At 37.9% G+C, this 25488-nt stretch overlaps 2 protein-coding genes across 2 annotated transcripts; both read left to right on the top strand.

The window, feature by feature from the left end:
* Nucleotides 1–1026: 1026 nt before the first annotated feature.
* Nucleotides 1027–9081, top strand: LOC136206918 (protein EMSY-LIKE 4-like). The gene is made up of 8 exons (XM_065998126.1): nucleotides 1027–1308; nucleotides 2850–3031; nucleotides 3146–3255; nucleotides 3358–3523; nucleotides 3853–4071; nucleotides 7722–7793; nucleotides 7921–7978; nucleotides 8546–9081. Exons 1-8 carry the CDS (start codon nucleotides 1275–1277, stop codon nucleotides 8611–8613), a joined length of 909 nt encoding a protein of 302 aa, XP_065854198.1. The 5' UTR covers nucleotides 1027–1274; the 3' UTR covers nucleotides 8614–9081.
* Nucleotides 9082–11368: 2287 nt separating this feature from the next.
* Nucleotides 11369–13126, top strand: LOC136206931 (cation/calcium exchanger 1). The gene has a single exon (XM_065998143.1). The coding sequence runs from the start codon at nucleotides 11440–11442 to the stop codon at nucleotides 13069–13071; it is 1632 nt and encodes a 543-aa protein (XP_065854215.1). The 5' UTR covers nucleotides 11369–11439; the 3' UTR covers nucleotides 13072–13126.
* The last annotated feature ends 12362 nt before the right edge of the window (nucleotides 13127–25488 follow it).

Here is a 25488-nt window from a genome sequence, read left to right as displayed (position 1 = left end):
AGGTTTCACACTTTTAATAATGCTATTAAAACTATCTTTAACGACTTGAAAATGAAAATTTTCAAGAATTAAAGTTGTTCAATGTCATATTTTCCATAGAACTACATTTTCAATTTTAGAAAATCATCTTTTTTGGAACTTTCTCTCTCTAAACATTAACTTTCTCTCTCTTTACCAAACATCATCTAAATAATCTCAAAATAAAAAAAAGAATTAAAGTTGCTTAGAATATTAGTAGTTCTTAAAATATGAGGTAATTAATTTATTAGTCCCTATATTTTGATAAAACACACTGTTTAGTCCTTATATTTTTAAAAACACATGGTAAGGTCCCTAACCTTTTTCTCAGTGAACTGTTTAGTCCTTCCGTCTGTTTGTTAGATTTTTTACCGTTTATGACTTCGGAAATGATTAAATTACGCTTTACTATATTTACCTTCAAACTTCAGAAGAGGAAATCCAATTTAGAAGAAGAAGCTATTTGTATGGAGAACAAAAAAAAGAACAGACCCAATGCTTACGAATTTGAACGATTAAGAAGAAAATCAAGAAAAAGAACACTCAAAGTTGATTTCAGATGCATTAGAGTTTAAAGGAAAGGAAAATAAAGGAAAAGAAGAACGCAAATCCAAATTGACTAACAGAATCTTCATGAGTCTAACGGCAGGGACTAAACAGTTCACTGAGAAAAACGTTAGGGACTAAACAGTTCACCGAGAAAAACGTTAGGGATTTTACCGTGTGTTTTTAAAAATACAGGGACTAAACAGTGTGTTTTGTCAAAATATAAGGACTAATAAATTAATTACCCTAAAATATGTCATTTTTGAAGTTGTCAAGGGTGATTTTAATAGTATCAATCGAAAAAGTCTTTATTTTGCTAAAGTTGAAAACCTCAGTCCCTGTTTTGACAAAAAGTAAACCACAGTCCTTTATGAAACACATGGGTTTTATTTCAACTTTATTTATTATTTTTTTTGTTTTGGATATCCATATTCTCTTCTTTTCGAATCTTAAAAAACAGGTGAAGGGTGACCAACTAACCATGGTAAGAATTTACATAATTTAGACCCACACAGTTAAAACAAGAGTCATACATACTACAGTTCCAAAACTAAAAAGAAGCCACTCAGCATATTCGCCGGCATGTCGGTAGGGTTTTTGTTCCCGCCATAAATTCCGGCGAAGCAAAGCAAACATCGGTGACGCTTCACAAACTCCCCATTTCCGATTCAGCACATTTAAAATCCACTTTGAAGTGAAAAACTTTTCCTATGGATTGTTACAATTCCAACAACCAGCCTGCTGGTAACTCTCACTTCCTTTTCTTTATCTTCTTTCGTCTCCTTGCTCTCCAGTTTGAAACAGGAAAAAGCGCTTAAAAATTCATTTCTAAAGTTTCATGGGCCCCTTTAAGCTCAGCAGGTTAATTTATTTTGCCTCTCTTGGGATCAAAAGTTAAATGATTTCCTTTCGGCGAAGATGCTTTTCTGGAGCAGAGCTGGAGTTTGTACTCTGCTACTACTTTTTAAAGTTACGAGTTCGATAGGGTTTTGGGGAGATGTAGTCAACATCATAATTTGGTGGGGTTTGCTTGAGATTAATTATTATAAATTTACATATGCAGACCCACATAAGAAAAACGAGTTTTTAATTATCTCCTGTGCAATGTATTGAATATGCTTTGTGTGGGGTTGCATATTAGGCGCCTGTGTGGATAAAGTATCAATTTTTGTGGGTTGCTTGGAAATTTGGGGACATGCTAGACCCACTAGCGAGCTTTGGATAGAAGAATTATATTTTATGATTAAAAAATGGACAAGAAATAGCATAAATTACTATATCCATACATGAAGTAAGGGAATATCTTTTTGAAGAATGTTATTGTTCTATATACCATAATGGTTCAGAATCAGGAGGATTCTTTTTTTTTTTCCTCTCACTAACATGGTACCACTGGTGCATGCTTGTTTAAAATGCTGACTTTTATAGTTTTGAGGCCATGAGCTTTCTTGAGGCTAATATTCCCTTCAACGTAACTCTTATATTACTTGTCTTTAGAACAATTTTCTTCAAACTAAGGAAGAACAAGAGAGGACAACTATTTATTTCTCATGGGAGCCCTCCAATTTGTAGAGTTTTGGAAACGATAACATTGATTATTGATGTTATAATCTAGTATTACATTCCTTCTTGCTTGGAATGTTTACTAAGCTTTTCAGTTGATAGGATCATTACTAATTGGTTCAGGTTGAAATGAAATCTTTTTGAAATATGGGAGATGAGTTCGTGTTGAAAGATCAACCTTTTTGCTTAATAATGTTTGGAAGGGAAATAATTATATACTTAGTTAAAATCTTGCTATGGGGCATTATCACATCATGGGGTGGAAGATTCTGCTTACTCTTGTCTATAACACGATACCTTTCCGCTTCATTATGCTCATCAAAAGTTTTCAATTTGATGGGAAGATTATTCATTGCTCCAAATTAGTTAAAAACCCGTAATGTTGGCCAGATTTCTCAGTATGAGCGTGGGAGCATGAAAAATAAGTTTGGCACATTTCAAACGACTAAAGTTCATTGAGAAAGATAACTGTACAATTGAGTAAACTATTTCTATCCTACATACCTTCTTGCCTCTGGGCTAAAGTAGCCTATGGTTTTGTAGAAGAAATACTCTATACGCCCAAAGGAACTTTGGCTCCTTCAAATGGAAGTTTGAACAAGTCAATAAGTTAAATGCAGGCCTTCTCTTTTATTATACATGTTGAAACATTAGACTTTGCTGAACTTTATTTCTCTCTAGTTCCCAACAAGTTTCACTGTTTTATTTGGTATGCATTTCAGGAAGTCGTGGGCAAGCTATGATGCACGGCATGATGAATACTGGGGCTTCAAGGATGCCTTTCCAGAAAGATTCTTGTGAGGGGGATAACATGGACATTAAATTCCAAATCCAGAGAATGGAAAAAGAAGCATATTATTTTGTCTTGAGGGCTTTCATTGCTCAATCCGATCTCCTTTCCTGGGTATGCCCCTTTGAAGCTTCCTTACTAATTCACTTACATAGGATTTGGATTGTCGCTAGCTTTACCATTTGCGAGTTTTTATGTTTGCTTTTATTATCTACCTAAAATTTACAGGAAAAGGTGGGACTTATTACAGCGCTTCGGAAAGAACTGAATGTAACTGACTCTGAACATGGTCAAATTCTTGGACAAATCAGTTCAGATGAATCAGTGAAAAGGATAAGGTGTTCGCAGTTCACTCCGTTTCCCTCATATTTTGTTGCATCTTTCTGAGATCATTTTGATATTGTTCAATATGTGGGTGATCTTTATCCTCAATAATGCAGGGAGTGGCGTAAAGGTGCTCATGAATCACTCCCGACTAACATGAACGTTCCTGGCCATGTTATTCCCCCAAATAAGACACTACCTGGTCGTCCTCCCCTTGCAAAACCTCGGAAATATTTGTCACATGATAAACCTTTTTCAGCGACGATTCCTTCGTCAGAACCAGTAAGTTGAAAATGCTCATGATGGAGAATCCTCATCATATTGCATTTAGTGTGTCTTCAAACACAATGAGGCATTTGATGTTGGATTTCTGGAAGGAGTCTTCCCAAGAATCCTTTCTGGATAAACAGACTGCCCAAGGCTGAGGTTGAACTTGGAATGTCAAAAATCTTTGGGGTGTATCTACCATTTAGAGCTGAAATTAGATCCCTTCATTTGAAAAGCCTCAACTTATGATCATCAAGGGAACCAGTAGTATTATTGCTGTCTCTGATGAAAGATTGGTCTCTGTAGTAATTCAAACTAATTACTATATTTGTTGGTCTCTGTAGGCACACTTCAGACAAGATCAGTATTGTTTTGAGCTGGCAGCAATCTCCACTGTGGATCCTAGAAAGATTGCTAATCATAATTTTCCAGAACTACTTGGTAACAAACATGAAGGATCATCACAATCCTATTTACATGGTGTTCCTGCAATTCATACTGGTAAATTTAAGAATGGCTCAGATCCCATTCAGATTCGGTCGACAGATAAAATTATTCATGAGGTGAGGCAGCACAAATTTTCATCATGTTACAGAACTTATTGTATAAGTTGGATCCAGCATTATAGTTGCTTTGCTGGCAGATTTGAAGGAACCATTCGGTGTTCTATAGCTGTAACTTTTCTAAGTTCATGTGTAGCAAGTGATGGTCGGCATCTCTGTACTCTGTAGTACAGAAAAGTCACTAGTAAATGATTCATCTACTTTTCTGCATTTCATATGTATATATATTAAGTAGAAAATAGTATGCAAAATCGTTTCTATGTCTTATATGCTTTAAATTGACCAATCTTGGATAATTCCTTTAATTTGGAGGTACAACCTTGCTGAGGTCATAAGGTTTACTTAATTAAATGCAAGTGTCTTTTGATTCTACCAAAAAATAATAATATTATTGAAGTAGCTTTTTATATGAGAATTATGGAGGCAGCCGCTGATAGAAAATAAAAAGTTTGCACAGTGAATTATACTTTAATTTGGATCCTGATTTTCTGTAAGTGAATTATATATATATATATATATATACATATATTTCAAAAGAAAATAATTTAAATAAAGATTTTCACCGTGATGACATGATTAAAATTTATGCAAAAGATATTTTTTTGGCATCTAAAGTTTGCTTCATTATTTTTATTGGATTCTCATATTTGAATTATATTTCATTGATATTAACCTTCCTAATTTTTCGTCATTCATTCCATTGAACCTTTTTATTATTATCTTTAAGTATTTTCATTGTTATATTAATTAACATGAGCACAGATACTCATCAATAGAACTTACTGATTAAAGTTTGATGCAGCAGCATAGTTGCTTTGCTGGCTGATTTGAAGAAACCATTTGATGTACTATACCTGTAACTTTTGTAAGATCATGCATGCTAAGTGAGTATCAGCATCACCCTCAGTATTGTAGATATGTCTTTTAATTGGCCATCTAGGTTGTAGGTAGAAGCTCCAAACGTGTGGAATGAGGCTAGTCTATTTTCAAGTTTGAAGAAGTTGAGGTTAGTTAGAAGAAAGGGATGCAGGTGTTACCAAGTTTTAGTAGTAGTAGCAGAAGGCAAAACTGCCAACTTGTTGCTTGATACTACTTTCGACACCTTGACGATATAGATATAGCAGGTTAATTACACCCATGGTCCTTCAACTATAAAAAATGGAACGGAATTGCCATAACTCTTTAATTCTTAATGAGAAACCCCTCACGGATTGACTTTTATTTCTTTTGACTTGAATTTAGCAAATACATTAAATGCCACGTGGATCTCAAGTCACTACAGTTTTGACACTAGGATTAGGGATGTGAGAAAAAATTATTTTTTGTTCTTTTTCTTTCCACATGGTTAAAAATGCTTGACATGGCACCCACACATGGCATCTTTGGCCCTTTGGGTTTCTTGGTTTTAGGTCAAAAGGACAACAATTGTGACAAATGTCAAACCACCGGGGGGGGGGGGGGGTTGGTTGTTACAAAATAAAATGTGGTGACAATTAGGTTCCATTTCTGATAGTTGAAGGACCATGGTTGTAATTAACCCTAGATATAGCTGGAAGTCTATGGTTTGGACATTAATAAACTTCTTGGGCAAACTATTTTAGAATTTCACCTTGGCAAAGCTACAAAGGCACTAAAGTATTGCTTATGTTGTTACTTCTTTGGTGACATTTAAGGAAGAGTACTTCTATTTTTATATACCCAAATAAGGCCATCTGTTTCATTTTCATTTTTATTGATCTTTTGCTCTCGTGTGCCTATTCTGCTAACATGTTTGTTTTCAGAAGGTGAAGGGAACAAATCCCTGGAAGAGGTTGATCTTACTTGTAAAAAACCATGTAAATAGGAAGGAATACATGGGATACCATGTAATCTAAAGACTACATAATATGATTTACTTAAGAGCAATACACACATATATATTCAAGGTTATGCGTAAATTACTCTACAATTAAGCAAACATAGAGACCCTACTAGCAGCCATGTAGTTCTCACAGCAGCCTTAGCAGCCTAAGCATGATTACCTTTATTTTATTACTAAACTCTCACCCCTTAGCTCACCTGCATTTAAGCTCCATCTTATGTATTTCCTCCTAGTATGCTGCAGTCCCTGCTGTTGCTTTAGATCCAGTTCCAGCCACCTTGTATGTCATATCAACATGACAAACATTGCCTTTGCAATGTTATTGCTGTTACTTCCATTCTTATTTCAATTACAAATATTGAACTTCCATAACAGCAGTTCGTTCACTGATCGCATTGATTTTGCTAATTATGCTCTCAAGCATGTATGCTTGTGGTCATTACAAACTTGTGATGCACCATAGTATCTATTGCTAGCTCCTTGTGCATCACGTGGCAATATATTCAAATTGTTTTTTTTTTTTCTTAATCTGTAAAACCATGGTGGTCAATGGGAATGAAAGAAGTCTGCTGTTCTTGTTGCAGCTGTTCAATTTGAATAGGTCACTCATGAGGTTGAAAAGAAGATACTGGAGTTTGAAATACTGCCTTGCAAATTTCCTTTGGGATTGGTTTGCTGATGTTAATATGATATTGCAGCAGCACTTATCTATTTTCAGTGACAAGTGAAAACCAATTATCTTGTATATATTATGCCAATGTTAATTGTTAATTGTTAATTGTTCATTGGAATTTCTTTATCCTTTTCTACAGTTTGATTGGTGCTATGATCTCTTGAGTTATAGTCTATGTTGCATGGAAACTGAAACTGAAAAACGGGAACGGCTTCCTGGAAACATTAAAGGGCGGCCCGGTCGCAATACGCGTCCCCGCTGAGCGAGGGTCCGGGGAGGGGTCCCACCACAAGGGTGTATTGGGAGCAAGCCTTCCCTTGTCAATTTAATTGGCAAGAGGCCGCTCCTAAGACTCGAACCCGTGACCTCTGGTCACACGACAACAACGTTTTACCGTTGCGCCAAGGCTTCCTGGAAACATTATTTCTAAAAAATATAGGTAGGAAACCGAAAAGGAACGGAAACGGACACGAAATGTGGAAACGTACTGAACAGGTGTTTCCGTGCAACGTAGGTTATATTTGCTAATGAACCCACACTTAATGTCTAACTGCACTAATCCATGTTTTCAGCCCCTAAAGGCGTGTGCTGGAAACATTATTTCTAAAAAATATAGGTAGGAAACCGAAAAGGAACGGAAACGGACACAAAATGTGGAAACGTACTGAACAGGTGTTTCCGTGCAACATAGGTTATATTTGCTAATGAACCCACACTTAATGTCTAACTGCACTAATCCATGTTTTCAGCCCCTAAAGGCGTGTGAAAACTTGTAATTTTCTCCTTTGACATATAAGTATTATAAATTTCATTTTTTAGTTATTTTCTCTGTAATTGAAGATGATTGACTTGTGCACGCACTGCACTCAATCTATAATCGATGCCTAGTTTCCAGCAGTTGCCTGAATGCCCATTTGTAAAATCCAGATTTTGCTAATTAAGTTGGATATTATGTCCTTTTTGTAGTTTGTACCAGTGGGAGTTAATATTTATGTGATATTTAGTCAATTAGTCAAGTTCTCACAATATTCAGTCATTGTGATTAGAAAACGAGTTCTTAATTTTCATGTTTAGCTCTCTACTTTGTAATGTCTGAAACTTTTGTGTCTCACACAGGTCAAGCAGATGGCGTTTGGTAGAGGAAACCCTGATCCTCTTCAACTTCAGAAAGCCATGTCAATTCTAGGGGTAATATCACTTCCCTCAGTTGAAGCATTGAACTTTCACTTGCATGAGTGAACTTTTACTTTGTGATAAAGAATGCCTGATTGTCAATTTTTTAATATTAAGGTTGTGATTTTGCAATTTGATGTAGGAGCATGAAAGAGATATTCTTCAGGCACTTGATAGAATTGCTAATCTGTCAGCTGAGAGTGAGTCACCTTTCCTTATGATCAGATCTTTTATCCTTGTTGATTGGTTTATGCATGAATGATGGTAATACTATTTCCATGATGCCGATCCTGATCAACTTTTAAATTGAGCAATTTTTGTTATATCTCAATTGGACTGAAACCCAGTTTCTTTTAGTTTTAGAACTTTTTTGCAAGTTCATAATTGCGGAATGTGATATATATCTTTTATTTTGACTTGCATATTTTTACATTATCTCCAGAAAGAAGAGGCACAGAAAACAACATCTGCATTACTTAAAATAATGATCGTTTACGAGTTTTCAGATTATCATGTTGACTTGTTTAAAGTTCTGCATAGAAAATAAAAGTCCATTATTAAACTCTGAATTATCAAGTAACCAATTAATCAATCAATTGGTTAAGCTGTTGTGAGAATAAGTTTTTGTGGTCTTCATTCATTGCCTCTTTTTTGTAATGCAAAGTTTGGGTGAGTTATGTGATGGGAAAATGTTATGTTGAAGAGTTCTCTAACATGCAACCGTTCCTCATTTTCGTATACGAAAATGTGATGGATTGATTCTGTAGATGATTCTTGCAATCAGCTACAACATTCGCAGGATCAGCTTCACGGAAGCAGACATAGAACGTTGTAGAACTTAGTTGAGTTTTTGTCAATCCTCTTCCAGAAGAGGAGTTGAAGTACTAACTGGTGATGAGAGTTCTTATCTGGGACTGCCTATTTCACTGTAGATGAAGTTATGTGGATATTGACTGCAGAAGAAATCTACACAGCAATGCTACATTTTGTACCTTTTTGTGTGTAAATGGTCCTTTTCTTCTTTTATTAGGTAATGCCTGGCTTATATGAATGATAGCAAAATTATTAGAAAAGCACTGTTTCAGTGCGGGCCGCGAGAGTGGTACCAAATCAAGGCAAACTGATCAGCTGGGTAGTTAAAGAATTATGATGTAGCCTTATATTTATAAAGGCATGAATTGGTTTTGATGTTGTTAGTGTGGTGTAATGGTGGGAGAAATGTAATTGGGCAAGTAGTTTTCTTCCTGCAACAGTGAGCTGCAATTTTGTATGCAATTATGATCTTACCAGGTAATTTCATGCCTCTTTAATTTATTTATTTTATAGAATCACCAGAATGGATGCTAGTTCATTTTAAAAGATCTTAGTAGCTAATTTCATGCCTTAGTCTTGGAATATTGGTGTTATTATGCATTTTGGACGTCCACTGCCTTGTTTCTTGTAGGGATGGTAATGGTTACTGACACTACTCAATTCTAATGGGACTTAGAACCCTATACATAAGGGTTTGGGATAGGGATGATATTTAAAAAATTATTTGTGACAGGCATGGGTAGAGCAGGGTATACTCAGGCGTACCCGCTACTTGTTTCTCTCTAAAAAATTAGAAATACTTTGGGTTCGTTTGGTTTACCTGTTTGCTGATAGATAATAAATATTAGTTGATTTTTCTGTTAAAAACAGTTGTTTTAAATTTTTACCGAACACTTTTTATCTCCCTTTTAGAATTAAAAGATAAAAAGCAGGTCCAAAGAATGGAAACACACACTTTATCAATGCTAACAATGAAGTCATTTAGCTTGAATCATTAAGCTAATTCACTTTGATTGTTTATATCTTTATGTATATTACTTAATTATTGTTACTATTCAATTATTAATATACTATTTAATCTAGTTTGAATATTATAAAATTATTTATATAGTACTAGTAATTAGTTTGAATATGATTTTATATGGAATTAGTGCATACAAAGTTGGGTTACTGAGACCCTCAGAAGCCTAATTATATACCCAGAATTAACCAAATAAATACACGTGCAAGTATGTTTATTTGTTTCCCATGTGATGTATATTACATGTTTACTGGAATTCTAATTATTAGGCAAATTTGAACTAAAATTAGCACATAATCTAATTAGAGGCGGCTTGTTTCAAAAAAAAAAAAAAAAAAAAAAATTATAGGTGACAATTTTAGGTTATCAAGTCAAAATTGTATTATGTTAAATGTATGTTCCATATGATTATACATTATCTAATTGTAAGATAATTATAATCGTATCAACCATGTTGTGTCAGTTGAGTTGTCTTTGTAAATCGTGGTCCAGTGCACATAGAGGGGTTAAAATATCTTGGCTCCATGATTTTGGCATAACCGAATAGTTTGAAATGAAAAGTTAAAATTTTTACTCTTTAACTTTAAGTGTAAGAAAGAATGAAGTTTGCCAACCAAACAATGATGAACTATCATAATAATTTCACTGACCTAACTTGAAAACACTTGAATTTTACTGCTCAATATACTCAATTAAAAGAAAGTTCCAATATGAATTATTACTTTTCATGATTTATTTCTTATGTGAAAGTATGATGAACCATTTATAAAATTCTTCTTCCAACTGCTGCTACTAAGTTTCTTTCAATATTGTTATTACAAGTACATTAAATAGGTTGCAAGGTTCAAATCAGTGTCCAGACAGACTCATTAAAACCTAAAGGTTACGTCAATGTATTCAAACATCTGCTCAGTATGTTTACCACACTAAGTTCTACAACTATGAAAACTAACTCCACAACTATAATTTGGTTTCAATTTAGTCCCCAATTTTCCAAATTAATTCAAAAGTGACAAATGTTAACATTCACAAAAAAATGCAGGACTAAAATGATAATAAAAATTCACTTTGGAGAAAATTGATAGAAGAGATGGGCATTGTAATTCTTTCAACTTCTACGGGTACATTGACGGACTAGGAAGCTTGACTCAAAACAATCGGCGGAGAAATATTAATATTTTGTTATGTATGCTAATCTTTTTAATTACGAGCGGATTTAAAAATTCAAGTTTGACCATTTTCTATATATTTTAAAACATTATGAAGTGAAGATTGGAGATGTTCGGCGTTCTGTTCATGCGACGGGAGTGGTTCCTATGATACACTTGGACGATCAAGTTAAAAGAAATGGGAATGTAGTGAGAGAGAGAAAGGTACAATCCTCAACTATGGGGTGTAGTTCTCGTATTTATAGATTTTGGATCCTGGGGACGCAAAACGTCCAAAATGTCCCTGGCATGTTGAACTAGCCAAAAACATCTCCTGGACATGACCGACCTGACGACGTTTGGGGTATCATATGCTTCATTAAATGTTTTGATAATTCTAAATAAAATAAAGTTAGTTGGCAGTAGTTTACGTATATAGAACAAGTATTAGATGTATTTGGCAGAAACAGTGAAGCATTGTGGTGCCTTAGTATATATGATATTGTAGGATTAACTATATCATTTTGTACACTACTTGTCCATCCTAAAAGAATGAACTTTTGTACTCTTTTCATACCCTTTTATTTAAACCTTAATCCATCCAAAAACACAGTAAATCACCCACCATAATTTCTCAAATTTATGGACTTCATCACTTGCACATTTAACACCTAGAATAATGGTAAGTTTCATATCCAAAAAGCTCACTCTTTTCCTTAATTCCTCCTTTCTCTTCCTCTTCATATTCTATGTCACAATCTCATATCTTCTTCATCAACCACACACAACCACACACCGTTCCTTACCGGTTCGGGTTCCAGTTCAAGGCAATGACTGCACTGGACTTCATGACCACACAGATTCCAAATTCAAGTGTATATTTATCAAGTCTAATTCTGGGTGCAGACCAAAAGGGTATATAAACTATCTCCAAATATTTTACTGCACTTTTGGAAAATTTCCTGTACTAGGCTATGTCATGTTATCAGCATGGCTTGCTGTTTTATTCTATCTATTAGGAAACACAGCTGCAGAATACTTCTGTTCCTCCTTAGAAAACTTGTCCAATATCTTAAACCTTTCTCCTGCTATTGCTGGTGTCACTCTTCTTTCACTCGGTAACGGTGCACCGGATGTTTTTGCTAGTATTGTTTCGTTTACTAGCTCCAAAAACGGTGATTTTGGGCTGAATAGTATACTAGGTGGAGCATTTTTTGTGTCTAGTGCTGTTGTTGGAGTCATAAGCATAATCATGAGTCCTCGAGACGTTTCTATCGATAAATGCAGCTTCATTCGGGACGTTTTCTTCTTTCTTTTCTCACTTTTTACTCTTGTTTTGATCATTAGTGTAGGAAAAATCACTCTCTGGGCTTCCATTTGTTTTCTTTCTGTATATTTGTTCTATGTCTGTGTTGTTTGCTTCATGCACTTCCTCTCTACAAGAGAACACAAACTCAACCCTTTAGACGTAGAGGAATTAGGCATATCATTACTTGGCTATGTTGATGATGAACATCCGGTTTTCGTAGCGAAAAGTGCAACATTGTGTAGTATTTTGGAGCTGCCTTTATACTTGCCAAGAAGATTGACTATTCCTGTTGTGAGTGAAGATAAATGGTCTAAAACATACGCAGTTGCCTCAGTAACATTAGCACCAATTCTATTAGCTGCATTATTCGATTCCGGCGGCTCGAAAACCTGCCTGATCACCTACGGAACAGCAGGATTCATAGGCATAAGTCTCGGCAGTGTTGCATTGCTTACTACTAAAAAATGCAGCCCACCAAAGAGTTGCTTATGCCTATGGCTTGGTGGTGGATTCTTAATGAGTGTAACATGGACTTACATAATTGCTGAGGAATTAGTATCTTTGCTAGTTTCAATAGGGTATGTGTTTGGAATAGACCCTTCAGTTTTAGGGCTAACAGTCCTAGCATGGGGTAATTCAGTTGGTGATTTGATAGCAAATGTGGCAATGGCTGTGAATGGAGGGGGAGATGGAGCACAAGTGGCTATATCAGGTTGCTATGCTGTTCCTATGTTTAATACATTGTTGGGTTTGGGGATTTCATTTGTTATAACATCATGGTCTAATTATCCATATCCATATGTAATTCCTTATGATCCTTCTTTGTTTGAGAGTTTAGGGTTCTTAATTGGAGGGTTGTTATGGGCACTTGTGGTTTTGCCAAGGAACAATATGAGGTTAGATAGAGTTCTTGGTTTTGGGCTCTTAGCTATTTATTTATGCTTTCTATCCTTAAGGCTGGCTAAGGCTCTTGGCTTATTTAAACTTCATTCTTGGGCTTGATTTTTCCTTTAATTCTTAGCCAGGAGTAATTTTGGAATTTTTTTTTTTTAAAGTATCAGTGAATTATGTATCATTACATTTTTTACTTTCATAATTATTGGCTAACATTTCAGTATAAGATTTTTCAATTTTATTTATTTTATAGAATAACATCATCAATTGCGATTAATATGACAACCATAACATTTTTCTTTATGGAATATCAATGTTCTAATGTGGTTAATTCCATGGAAATTGTGTACGGGTTTTTAACTTTTTTTTATGTAAAAACATCAAAAATATTAATTTAGCAACCATAAATCATGAGAGAAAGTGAATTCTAGATCTATCACTAATTCACAGTGTTGTCATGTTATATATAAAAGTAAATTTTTACTATTCCAATTACTTATTTTTTGTGTGACTTGATTGAAAAAATAAAATAAATTTTCAATGACTTTATTAAAATAGATAAAATTCAATGATTTTTTTAAAAATAATCTCAAACTTTAATGACCATTAATGCAATTTAGCCTTCAACCACCCCTATAAGTAAATCTGACGACTGAGGGGTGCACCAACACCCCTTTGAGGTTCATCGTGGCTTTACCTCTTAACCTATGTAAGAATCTTGTTTTATTCTATTATTCGGATCTATAATTATTCCATATACCATTGTTTGAGTCTAAATAAAATTGCTTCTTACACTAAAAATATTAAAGTTAAAAAGATAAATTTGTATTTTATCCGTATTTTTATTTTGAAAATTTTAGTTGGATGTAATTAAATTATATAGTTGTTGGTCCAAAATAAAATAAATTTTATTTTTATGTATATAGAAAGCTTATGTTTAATTTAGGGTATAGTTTCTATTTTTGTCTAGAAAATAATGAAAAATACACGTGTAAGCTAACCTTCAACCCATGAGAGAGTCTGGCACCACGCGGGGCGTGTCCTCAATACGCAGCGCGTAAACAAGGCGTCCGAAGAAATCAACGTCAAAAACTCAAATACGCAGCGCGTCCTTCACGTTACGCGGGGCGTACTTTCTTACGCGGGACGTACTTGCCAATACGTCACGCGTAAGACGCATTCGCAGAGTGTTCCAAGATCAGAAGCTCCAATCGCAGGGCGTATCCACCAACACGCAGGGCGTACTCCTTCACGCGGGACGTGACACCAGAGACGCCACGCGTATGCACCATCAACAAAACGCGCCAACTCTAGAAGCTGCACTACGCGGGGCGTAGTCGGACATACGCGGGGCGTAAACTCTCTTTCGGCAGCAGTTGGAATTGGTCAATGGAAGTTAATGGAAGTTGAGGTAGTGGGATGATGTGGCATTGGTAGTTGGAGGAAGTTAAGGAGTTAGTTAAGTTAGTTGGTGACTAATTACCAAAATACCACTCAAAAATTACCAAAATGCCACTCCAAAATACTATAAATAGACCCCCTCCCCTTCATAAAAAATCACACTCAACACAAACACAAACCCCTCTCTAAAGGTCCCTTTCAATGCTCTCTCTTTTCTAGTTCTTAGTTTCAAGTTCTTAGCTCCTAAGTTCTTTAAGTTCTTTCAAGTTCTTCCTTTTGTTCTTCATTTTTTCTTAGCTTCAATCCCTCTTTTAAGCCTCCTTTAGCCTTAATTCAAGTTTCTTTTCAAGTTTCCCAATTCAAGTTAGCATTCCAAGCCTTAAATTTGCTCAATTCCTAGCTAAAACTCTGTTTTCAAGTTAATTTTCCAGATTCATCCAACCTTTTTCAAAACCAAATTCCGTTCATTTAACGTTATTTTTTGCTGTCAATCCCTTCGACAAAGTTGTTCCTAACGTCCTGAATTTCAATCTAGTGTGTTTAATTTCCCAATTCCGTACACAGAAACTATAGTTACAAGCTGATCTTTCCAGCCCAAATTCTTTTAGCTATTCTGCCCAGATTTTTCCAGATTCGTCCAGTCATTTTCAATCCTCAATTACGTCTATTTAAAGTCCGTTTTAGCCTTCGATCCCTCATACAAAGTTGTTCCTGACATTCTGAAGTTCAATTTACACTATTTACTCGTCCAATTCCACATTCGTAAGCACCCAAACGAACCTCCCGAAGTTAAGGTCTAAATCTGCCCCATTTGCCTACCAACGTTTTGCCATTGCACCAAGCACATACCATACGGGCCCGACCGATTGCAGCTCTCCAAGGACCTCACGCCGACGCCAAAATTCAACATCAATCCGAGATAGCTATTGTGGCTCCGAGTTTGTTGTTGAATTCCAATTTTTATTTTAATTGCATTTCAATTCCTCGTATTTGATTTGTTTTTCCAATTCAATTGAATTAGCTATATGTTTAGTATAGAAGTACTTCAATTGTAATTCATTTCCAATTTCATTTTTCAAACACTTATTCAATCAATAAAATACCGATTTTTCACCAAATCTTGTGCCAATTTCGCACTTTAAATTCCTTTATTTTCTCGTCTTCAATTTACCCGCATTAGCTTAAATAAATATCTAGCAAAGTTTTTATAACGGCGCTAGAGACCCAAGAGGGACTTTTTTTCAATCCTTGCGTCCCTCGCCAATCGTTTCGTTTAGATTTCAAGTTTTGGCGCGCAATTCCATAAACTTAACCGTCTTTAATAATTGAGAAATAATTTCTCTGGCACGCCCGCACCCTAACCACACGTGACAAGGTTGAAATTAGCATATTCGCAAAATATCACTAACAATTTTTGGCACGCCCAGTGGGACATTTATTTAAGCTTTGCCAAAAATTTCAATACCCTTTTTATATAAACACGACTCATTTTTTTTTCTCGCCCCACTTTACCTTACCAAAATTTATTAGCTAACGCTAACAATTTTTGGCACGCCCAGTGGGACCAACTACTTTTATTTAGGCTTTGCCAAAAATTTCAAAACTTTTCTTTATAACCCGATTCACATTTATTTAAATTTTTTTATTTTCCACTTATCTTTTATGCTTTGCTTTTATTCCATTTGTTTATTTTCTTGTTCTTTCTTTTTTCAATATTAGATTACTAACTTAATTTCATCATTTTCACTTATAAGTATTCACGGAGAATGCCGCCTAGGAAGAACACCGGAAAAGATCCGATTCCATCGGAATCCGAAGAGAGTCAAAATCAGAACCGAGATCATCACAATGAGCCCGGAATGCCTGAAGGCTTTGTAGCCGAGACCGTGAATAATAGAGGAAGTGCAAGCCAACAACCACCTCAAGGCCCACCCATATTCGACATAACACCACTATTAGCGAGTATGGAGAAGCAAATCAGCCAATTCCTACATGGATTTTCACAAACCATGAAAGAGAATCATGAGGTTATATGCAACGCAATGCAAGCTATCAATGAGACCCTGTTCAAAACCAGCAATGAGGCGGTAAACAATTCCAATAAGGTTCCGGCTCTCGAGGAGAGGATTGTCGATTTAACCGGAGAGATCGACAAAATCCCGAAAAAATGTACCGAGCTGTTCTCACAAAAGTCAACATCTCAAGGACCGGCAGGCAACGGAAAAGGAACGCCGATCTCAGGCGCCGGTGAGAGGTATACTCCTCCACCAATTCGAGAAGAAAACCTCAGGTTTAATGAGCGCGGTGATAGGATCAGTCCAGAACCCGTTCAAGTCTCACCACCTCAACAACAGTTCAGGTCTCATATCGGGCCTAGTAACCATGCTGAATACTATGAGGAAAACCATACTCGTAATATGGGGGGCAATAGGAGAGGAACCAGCTTTCACCCACAACGGACGATGCACACACGCATGGAGCCCGCCAACAACTTGGGAGAGGCCCAACGCATAAGAAACATCGTCCAAGAGATTTATGGGCCAGCCGTACGAGAGATGTACCAACCCGAGTTCCAAAAACCGTATCCACCGCAGTACGATCAACTATATCCCTTACCTCACAACTTTAGAGTCCCTGATTTCACCTTGTTTTCAGGAGAGGAAGGGCAATCCACCATAGAGCATGTGGCACGCTTCACCTTTTAATGCAGTGGTTTGAGCATGGCTATGAACTTCGACATGTTGCGCTTACGCCTATTCCCAGGATCATTAACAGGACCAGCGTTCTCTTGGTACACCACTTTGCCATCCGGGTCCATTCATGGATGGGAACAAATGGAAAGGCTTTTCCATAACCAATTCTATCGAACGGGACCCGAGGTCTGTCTGGCAGAACTTTCCCATATAGTGCAGCGACATGGGGAACCGGTTGAAAATTTCATTAATAGATTTAAGAAGATGCGACATCGATGTCGAATCAACATTCCCGAAGTCGAGTTTGTAAAAATTGCTCAACGAGGCTTGGAATTCGAAAACCGAAAGAAATTCCAAGGGATCGACTTCCATGATTATTATGAGTTGGTAGCTAAAGTATCTGAGTACGAAGAGTTGATGAAGGAGGATCATTGGCGGAAAAAGAGCACTATGGGGAGCTATCAAGAAAATATGCAAACACATGAGGTAGCTATTGCCGATTTAGCAAACACCGGATCTCGGATGTGCCCCAGTTTGTTAAAGAACCCTAAGACACCAGACGTAGTCAAAAGGAGTCCAACCGCTCAGTACACTTTCGACGTCTCAAAGACGGAAGAAATCTTCGATTATTTGTTGAAGGAAAAATTCATCACACTACCACCTAGACATGTGATTCCAGCTAAAGAAGAAATACGTGGACGAGACTATTGCAAGTATCACGACAACTGGAGCCATAATACTCAAACTTGTTTTAGTTTTAGAAATGCCGTGCAGGATAGGATAAACCGCGGGATACTCCAATTCCCGGAAAAGAAGGAAAGCATGTTGATCGATGATGATCCATTCCCGGTAGCCAACATGATCAATGCCACTTCACTAGTGTGGGGAGGGCAAGGGAAAAGAGTGTTCCAACCCAAGGACCCGGCGAGTTTGGGTACCAAAGGCGATATCATCAACATCTAAGTCGAAGGAGAGTTCGAAGGGCTCAAAGAAGAAAGATACGCAGCAACGGCTACCACGTTTTGTGAAGCCTCCAAAGACGTTACCCATCGACCAGTGGCAGATAATCAACCATAAGAAGTTCCCAAGACCTCTCTCAAAAAATGCGAAAAGAAAAGAAAGAAAAAGAGAGGCAAAGAAAAGAAATAGTCAAAGGGAATCATCCAGCATTAACTCTAATAATGCGAAAGAAAAAGGGAAAAACCAAGAAAAGAGCATCCAAATCCGTGTGGGGGATTTCATCATCCAGACAGATTGTGCAACCACCTCTTTGACCTTACCTTCAAATTTTAGAGGTGAAGGCACTAAGAAGGAAGCCCCTAAGCTCGAGCACAAAGAGCGAGAAGATCCAACACCGAAGGCGTCCGTCGAAGACGCCATGAGGAGGGTTTACTTTGACAAGCCCACTCCAAGGATGACTCGCCACAATAAACCTTTATATGTTAAGGCTCATATAGATGCCAAAACAATATCCAGAGTGCTCATCGACAATGGATCAGCTGTTAACATCATACCAATGAAGACGGTCTTGGCCCTAGGCAAATCGGAGCAAGACATAATCCCATCAGAGGCATCCGTTTCAGCCTTCACAGGAGAAATCACGAAGACATACGGTGTCCTACCTTTGGAGCTCACCATTGGCTCTCACACCACCACGGTTGCTTTCTTCGTAGTAAATTCAACTGCAAGCTATCAAGCGCTTTTAGGAAGGGATTGGATTCACTCTAACTCATGCATCCCATCATCTTTGCACCAACTCCTTCTATTTTGGAAAGGAGAGGACGCGGAAGTTGTCCGGGCAACCGAGAAACCATTCAAAACCTATTCAAACGGAGTCGAAGCCTCCAGAAGATTGATGCAATTGGTAAAACAAAAATAAAAGAAATTTCACCAAAAAAAAAAAGGTTCAAAAAATCCTAAATACATTCTTTTATGTACAAATTTTCAATTCTAGTCAATTTATACACAAAAGAGGGGGGCAATTGTTGGCCCAAAATAAAATAAATTTTATTTTTATGTATATAGAAAGCTTATGTTTAATTTAGGGTATAGTTTCTATTTTTGTCTAGAAAATAATGAAAAATACACGTGTAAGCTAACCTTCAACCCATGAGAGAGTCTGGCACCACGCGGGGCGTGTCCTCAATACGCAGCGCGTAAACAAGGCGTCCGAAGAAATCAACGTCCTAAACTCAAATACGTAGCGCGTCCTTCACGTTACGCGGGGCGTACTTTCTTACGCGGGACGTACTTGCCAATACGTCATGCGTAAGACGCATTCGCAGAGTGTTCCAAGATCAGAAGCTCCAATACGCAGGGCGTATCCACCAACACGCAGGGCGTACTCCTTCACGCGGGACGTGACACCAGAGACGCCACGCGTATGCACCATCAACAAAACGCGCCAACTCTAGAAGCTGCACTACGCGGGGTGTAGTCGGACATACGCGGGGCGTAAACTCTCTTTCGGCAGCAGTTGGAATTGGTCAATGGAAGTTAATGGAAGTTGAGGTAGTGGGATGATGTGGCATTGGTAGTTGGAGGAAGTTAAGGAGTTAGTTAAGTTAGTTGGTGACTAATTACCAAAATACCACTCAAAAATTACCAAAATGCCACTCTAAAATACTATAAATAGACCCCCTCCCCTTCATAAAAAATCACACTCAACACAAACACAAACCCCTCTCTAAAGGTCCCTTTCAATGCTCTCTCTTTTCTAGTTCTTAGTTTCAAGTTCTTAGCTCCTAAGTTCTTTAAGTTCTTTCAAGTTCTTCCTTTTGTTCTTCATTTTTTCTTAGCTTCAATCCCTCTTTAAAGCCTCCTTTAGCCTTAATTCAAGTTTCTTTTCAAGTTTCCCAATTCAAGTTAGCATTCCAAGCCTTAAATTTGCTCAATTCCTAGCTAAAACTCTGTTTTCAAGTTAATTTTCCAGATTCGTCCAACCTTTTTCAAAACCAAATTCCGTCCATTTAACGTTATTTTTTGCCATCGATCCCTTCGACAAAGTTGTTCCTAACGTCCTGAATTTCAATCTAGTGTGTTTAATTTCCCAATTCCGTACACAGAAACTATAGTTACAAGCTGATCTTTCCAGCCCAAATTCTTTTAGCTATTCTGCCCAGATTTTTCCAGATTCGTCCAGTCATTTTCAATCCTCAATTACGTCTATTTAAAGTCTGTTTTAGCCTTCGATCCCTTATACAAAGTTGTTCCTGACATTCTGAAGTTCAATTTACACTATTTACTCGTCCAATTCCGCATTCGTAAGCACCCAAACGAACCTCCCGAAGTTAAGGTCTAAATCTGCCCCATTTGCCTACCAACGTTTTGCCATTGCACCAAGCACATACCGTACGGGCCCGACCGATTGCAGCTCTCCAAGGACCTCACGCCGACGCCAAAATTCAATATCAATCCGAGATAGCTATTGTGGCTCCGAGTTTGTTGTTGAATTCCAATTTTTATTTTAATTGCATTTCAATTCCTCGTATTTGATTTGTTTTTCCAATTCAATTGAATTAGCTATATGTTTAGTATAGAAGTACTTCAATTGTAATTCATTTCCAATTTCATGTTTCAAACACTTATTCAATCAATAAAATATCGATTTTTCACCAAATCTTGTGCCAATTTCGCACTTTAAATTCCTTTATTTTCTCGTCTTCAATTTACCCGCATTAGCTTAAATAAAATAATTTATCTAGCAAAGTTTTTATAACGGCGCTAGAGACCCAAGAGGGACTTTTTTTCAATCCTTGCGTCCCTCGCCAATCGTTTCGTTTAGATTTCAAGTTTTGGCGCGCAATTCCATAAACTTAACCGTCTTTAATAATTGAGAAATAATTTCTCTGGCACGCCCGCACCCTAACCACACGTGACAAGGTTGAAATTAGCATATTCGCAAAATATCACTAACAATTTTTGGCACGCCCAGTGGGACATTTATTTAAGCTTTGCCAAAAATTTCAATACCCTTTTTATATAAACACGACTCATTTTTTTTTCTCGCCCCACTTTACCTTACCAAAATTTATTAGCTAACGCTAACAATTTTTGGCACGCCCAGTGAGACCAACTACTTTTATTTAGGCTTTGCCAAAAATTTCAAAACTTTTCTTTATAACCCGATTCACATTTATTTAAATTTTTTTATTTTCCACTTATCTTTTATGCTTTGCTTTTATTCCATTTGTTTATTTTCTTGTTCTTTCTTTTTTCAATATTAGATTACTAACTTAATTTCATCATTTTCGCTTATAAGTATTCACGGAGAATGCCGCCTAGGAAGAACACCGGAAAAGATCGGATTCCGATGGAATCCGAAGAGAGTCAAAATCAGAACCGAGATCATCACAATGAGCCCGGAATGCCTGAAGGCTTTGTAGCCGAGACCGTGAATAATAGAGGAAGTGCAAGCCAACAACCACCTCAAGGCCCACCCATATTCGACATAACACCACTATTAGCGAGTATGGAGAAGCAAATCAGCCAATTCCTACATGGATTTTCACAAACCATGAAAGAGAATCATGAGGTTATATGCAACGCAATGCAAGCTATCAATGAGACCCTATTCAAAACCAGCAATGAGGCGGTAAACAATTCCAATAAGGTTCCGGCTCTCGAGGAGAGGATTGTCGATTTAACCGGAGAGATCGACAAAATCTCGGAAAAATGTGCCGAGCTATTCTCACAAAAGTCAACATCTCAAGGACCGGCAGGCAACGGAAAAGGAACGCCGATCTCAGGCGCCGGTGAGAGGTATACTCCTCCACCAATTCGAGAAGAAAACCTCAGGTTTAATGAGCGCAGTGATAGGATCAGTCCAGAACCCGTTCAAGTCTCACCACCTCAACAACAGTTCAGGTCTCATATCGGGCCTAGTAACCATGCTGAATACTATGAGGAAAACCATACTCATAATATGGGGGGCAATGGGAGAGGAACCGGCTTTCACCCACAACGGACGATGCACACACGCATGGAGCCCGCCAACAACTTGGGAGAGGCCCAACGCATAAGAAACATCGTCCAAGAGATTTATGGGCCAGCCGTAAGAGAGGTGTACCAACCCGAGTTCCAAAAACCGTATCCACCGCAGTACGATCAACTATATCCCTTACCTCACAACTTTAGAGTCCCTGATTTCACCTTGTTTTCAGGAGAGGAAGGGCAATCCACCATAGAGCATGTGGCACGCTTCACCTTTCAATGCAGTGGTTTGAGCATGGCTATGAACTTCGACATGTTGCGCTTACGCCTATTCCCAGGATCATTAACAGGACCAACGTTCTCTTGGTACACCACTTTGCCATCCGGGTCCATTCATGGATGAGAACAAATGGAAAGGCTTTTCCATAACCAATTCTATCGAACGGAACCCGAGGTCTATGTGGCAGAACTTTCCCATATAGTGCAGCGACATGGGAAACCGGTTGAAAATTTCATTAATAGATTTAAGAAAATGCGACATCGATGTCGAATCAACATTCCCGAAGTCGAGTTTGTAAAAATTGCTCAACGAGGCTTGGAATTCGAAAACCGAAAGAAATTCCAAGGGATCGACTTCCATGATTATTATGAGTTGGTAGCTAAAGTATCTGAGTACGAAGAGTTGATGAAGGAGGATCATTGGCGGAAAAAGAGCACTATGGGGAGCTATCAAGAAAATATGCAAACACATGAGGTAGCTATTGCCGATTTAGCAAACACCGGATCTCGGATGTGCCCCAGTTTGTTAAAGAACCCTAAGACACCAGACGTAGTCAAAAGGAGTCCAACCGCTCAGTACACTTTCGACGTCTCAAAGACGGAAGAAATCTTCGATTATTTGTTGAAGGAAAAATTCATCACACTACCACCTAGACATGTGATTCCAGCTAAAGAAGAAATACGTGGACGAGACTATTGCAAGTATCACGACAACTGGAGCCATAATACTCAAACTTGTTTTAGTTTTAGAAATGCCGTGCAGGATAGGATAAACCGCGGGATACTCCAATTCCCGGAAAAGAAGGAAAGCATGTTGATCGATGATGATCCATTCCCGGTAGCCAACATGATCAATGCCACTTCACTAGTGTGGGGAGGGCAAGGGAAAAGAGTGTTCCAACCCAAGGACCCGGCGAGTTTGGGTACCAAAGGCGATATCATCAACATCTAAGTCGAAGGAGAGTTCGAAGGGCTCAAAGAAGAAAGATACGCAGCAACGGCTACCACGTTTTGTGAAGCCTCCAAAGACGTTACCCATCGACCAGTGGCAGATAATCAACCATAAGAAGTTCCCAAGACCTCTCTCAAAAAATGCGAAAAGAAAAGAAAGAAAAAGAGAGGCAAAGAAAAGAAATAGTCAAAGGGAATCATCCAGCATTAACTCTAATAATGCGAAAGAAAAAGGGAAAAACCAAGAAAAGAGCATCCAAATCCGTGTGGGGGATTTCATCATCCAGACAGATTGTGCAACCACCTCTTTGACCTTACCTTCAAATTTTAGAGGTGAAGGCACTAAGAAGGAAGCCCCTAAGCTCGAGCACAAAGAGCGAGAAGATCCAACACCGAAGGCGTCCGTCGAAGACGCCATGAGGAGGGTTTACTTTGACAAGCCCACTCCAAGGATGACTCGCCACAATAAACCTTTATATGTTAAGGCTCATATAGATGCCAAAACAATATCCAGAGTGCTCATCGACAATGGATCAGCTGTCATCATACCAATGAAGACGGTCTTGGCCCTAGGCAAATCGGAGCAAGACATAATCCCATCAGAGGCATCCGTTTCAGCCTTCACGGGAGAAATCACGAAGACATACGGTGTCCTACCTTTGGACTCACCATTGGCTCTCACACCACCACGGTTGCTTTCTTCGTAGTAAATTCAACTGCAAGCTATCAAGCGCTTTTAGGAAGGGATTGGATTCACTCCAACTCATGCATCCCATCATCTTTGCACCAACTCCTTCTATTTTGGAAAGGAGAGGACGCGGAAGTTGTCCGGGCAACCGAGAAACCATTCAAAACCTATTCAAACGGAGTCGAAGCCTCCAGAAGATTGATGCAATTGGTAAAACAAAAATAAAAGAAATTTCACCAAAAAAAAAAAGGTTCAAAAAATCCTAAATACATTCTTTTGTGTACAAATTTTCAATTCTAGTCAATTTATATACAAAAGAGGGGGGCAATTGTTGGCCCAAAATAAAATAAATTTTATTTTTATGTATATAGAAAGCTTATGTTTAATTTAGGGTATAGTTTCTATTTTTGTCTAGAAAATAATGAAAAATACACGTGTAAGCTAACCTTCAACCCATGAGAGAGTCTGGCACCACGCGGGGCGTGTCCTCAATACGCAGCGCGTAAACAAGGCGTCCGAAGAAATCAACGTCAAAAACTCAAATACGCAGCGCGTCCTTCACGTTACGCGGGGCGTACTTTCTTACGCGGGACGTACTTGCCAATACGTCACGCGTAAGACGCATTCGCAGAGTGTTCCAAGATCAGAAGCTCCAATACGCAGGGCGTATCCACCAACACGCAGGGCGTACTCCTTCACGCGGGACGTGACACCAGAGACGCCACGCGTATGCACCATCAACAAAACGCGCCAACTCTAGAAGCTGCACTACGCGGGGCGTAGTCGGACATACGCGGGGCGTAAACTCTCTTTCGGCAGCAGTTGGAATTGGTCAATGGAAGTTAATGGAAGTTGAGGTAGTGGGATGATGTGGCATTGGTAGTTGGAGGAAGTTAAGGAGTTAGTTAAGTTAGTTGGTGACTAATTACCAAAATACCACTCAAAAATTACCAAAATGCCACTCCAAAATACTATAAATAGACCCCCTCCCCTTCATAAAAAATCACACTCAACACAAACACAAACCCCTCTCTAAAGGTCCCTTTCAATGCTCTCTCTTTTCTAGTTCTTAGTTTCAAGTTCTTAGCTCCTAAGTTCTTTAAGTTCTTCAAGTTCTTCCTTTTGTTCTTCATTTTTTCTTAGCTTCAATCCCTCTTTTAAGCCTCCTTTAGCCTTAATTCAAGTTTCTTTTCAAGTTTTCCAATTCAAGTTAGCATTCCAAGCCTTAAATTTGCTCAATTCCTAGCTAAAACTCTGTTTTCAAGTTAATTTTCCAGATTCGTCCAACCTTTTTCAAAACCAAATTCCGTCCATTTAACGTTATTTTTTGCCGTCGATCCCTTCGACAAAGTTGTTCCTAACGTCCTGAATTTCAATCTAGTATGTTTAATTTCCCAATTCCGTACCCAGAAACTATAGTTACAAGCTGATATTTCTAGCCCAAATTCTTTTAGCTATTCTCCCCAGATTTTTCCAGATTCGTCCAGTCATTTTCAATCCTCAATTACGTCTATTTAAAGTCTGTTTTAGCCTTCGATCCCTTATACAAAGTTGTTCCTGACATTCTGAAGTTCAATTTAC

This window comes from Euphorbia lathyris, chromosome 9 (assembly GCF_963576675.1).
Source record: "Euphorbia lathyris chromosome 9, ddEupLath1.1, whole genome shotgun sequence".
Classification (NCBI taxonomy): Eukaryota; Viridiplantae; Streptophyta; class Magnoliopsida; order Malpighiales; family Euphorbiaceae; genus Euphorbia; species Euphorbia lathyris.
This window is presented reverse-complemented; position numbering and strand designations above follow the sequence as displayed.

Coding starts and splice junctions, on each gene's coding strand:
- LOC136206918 (XM_065998126.1), top strand. CDS start 1,275: ATGGATTGTTACAATTCCAACAACCAGCCTGCTG. Junction 1,309..2,849: donor TTCCAACAACCAGCCTGCTG/GTAACTCTCACT, acceptor TATGCATTTCAG/GAAGTCGTGGGCAAGCTATG. Junction 3,032..3,145: donor AATCCGATCTCCTTTCCTGG/GTATGCCCCTTT, acceptor TAAAATTTACAG/GAAAAGGTGGGACTTATTAC.
- LOC136206931 (XM_065998143.1), top strand. CDS start 11,440: ATGGTAAGTTTCATATCCAAAAAGCTCACTCTTTTCCTTAATTCCTCC.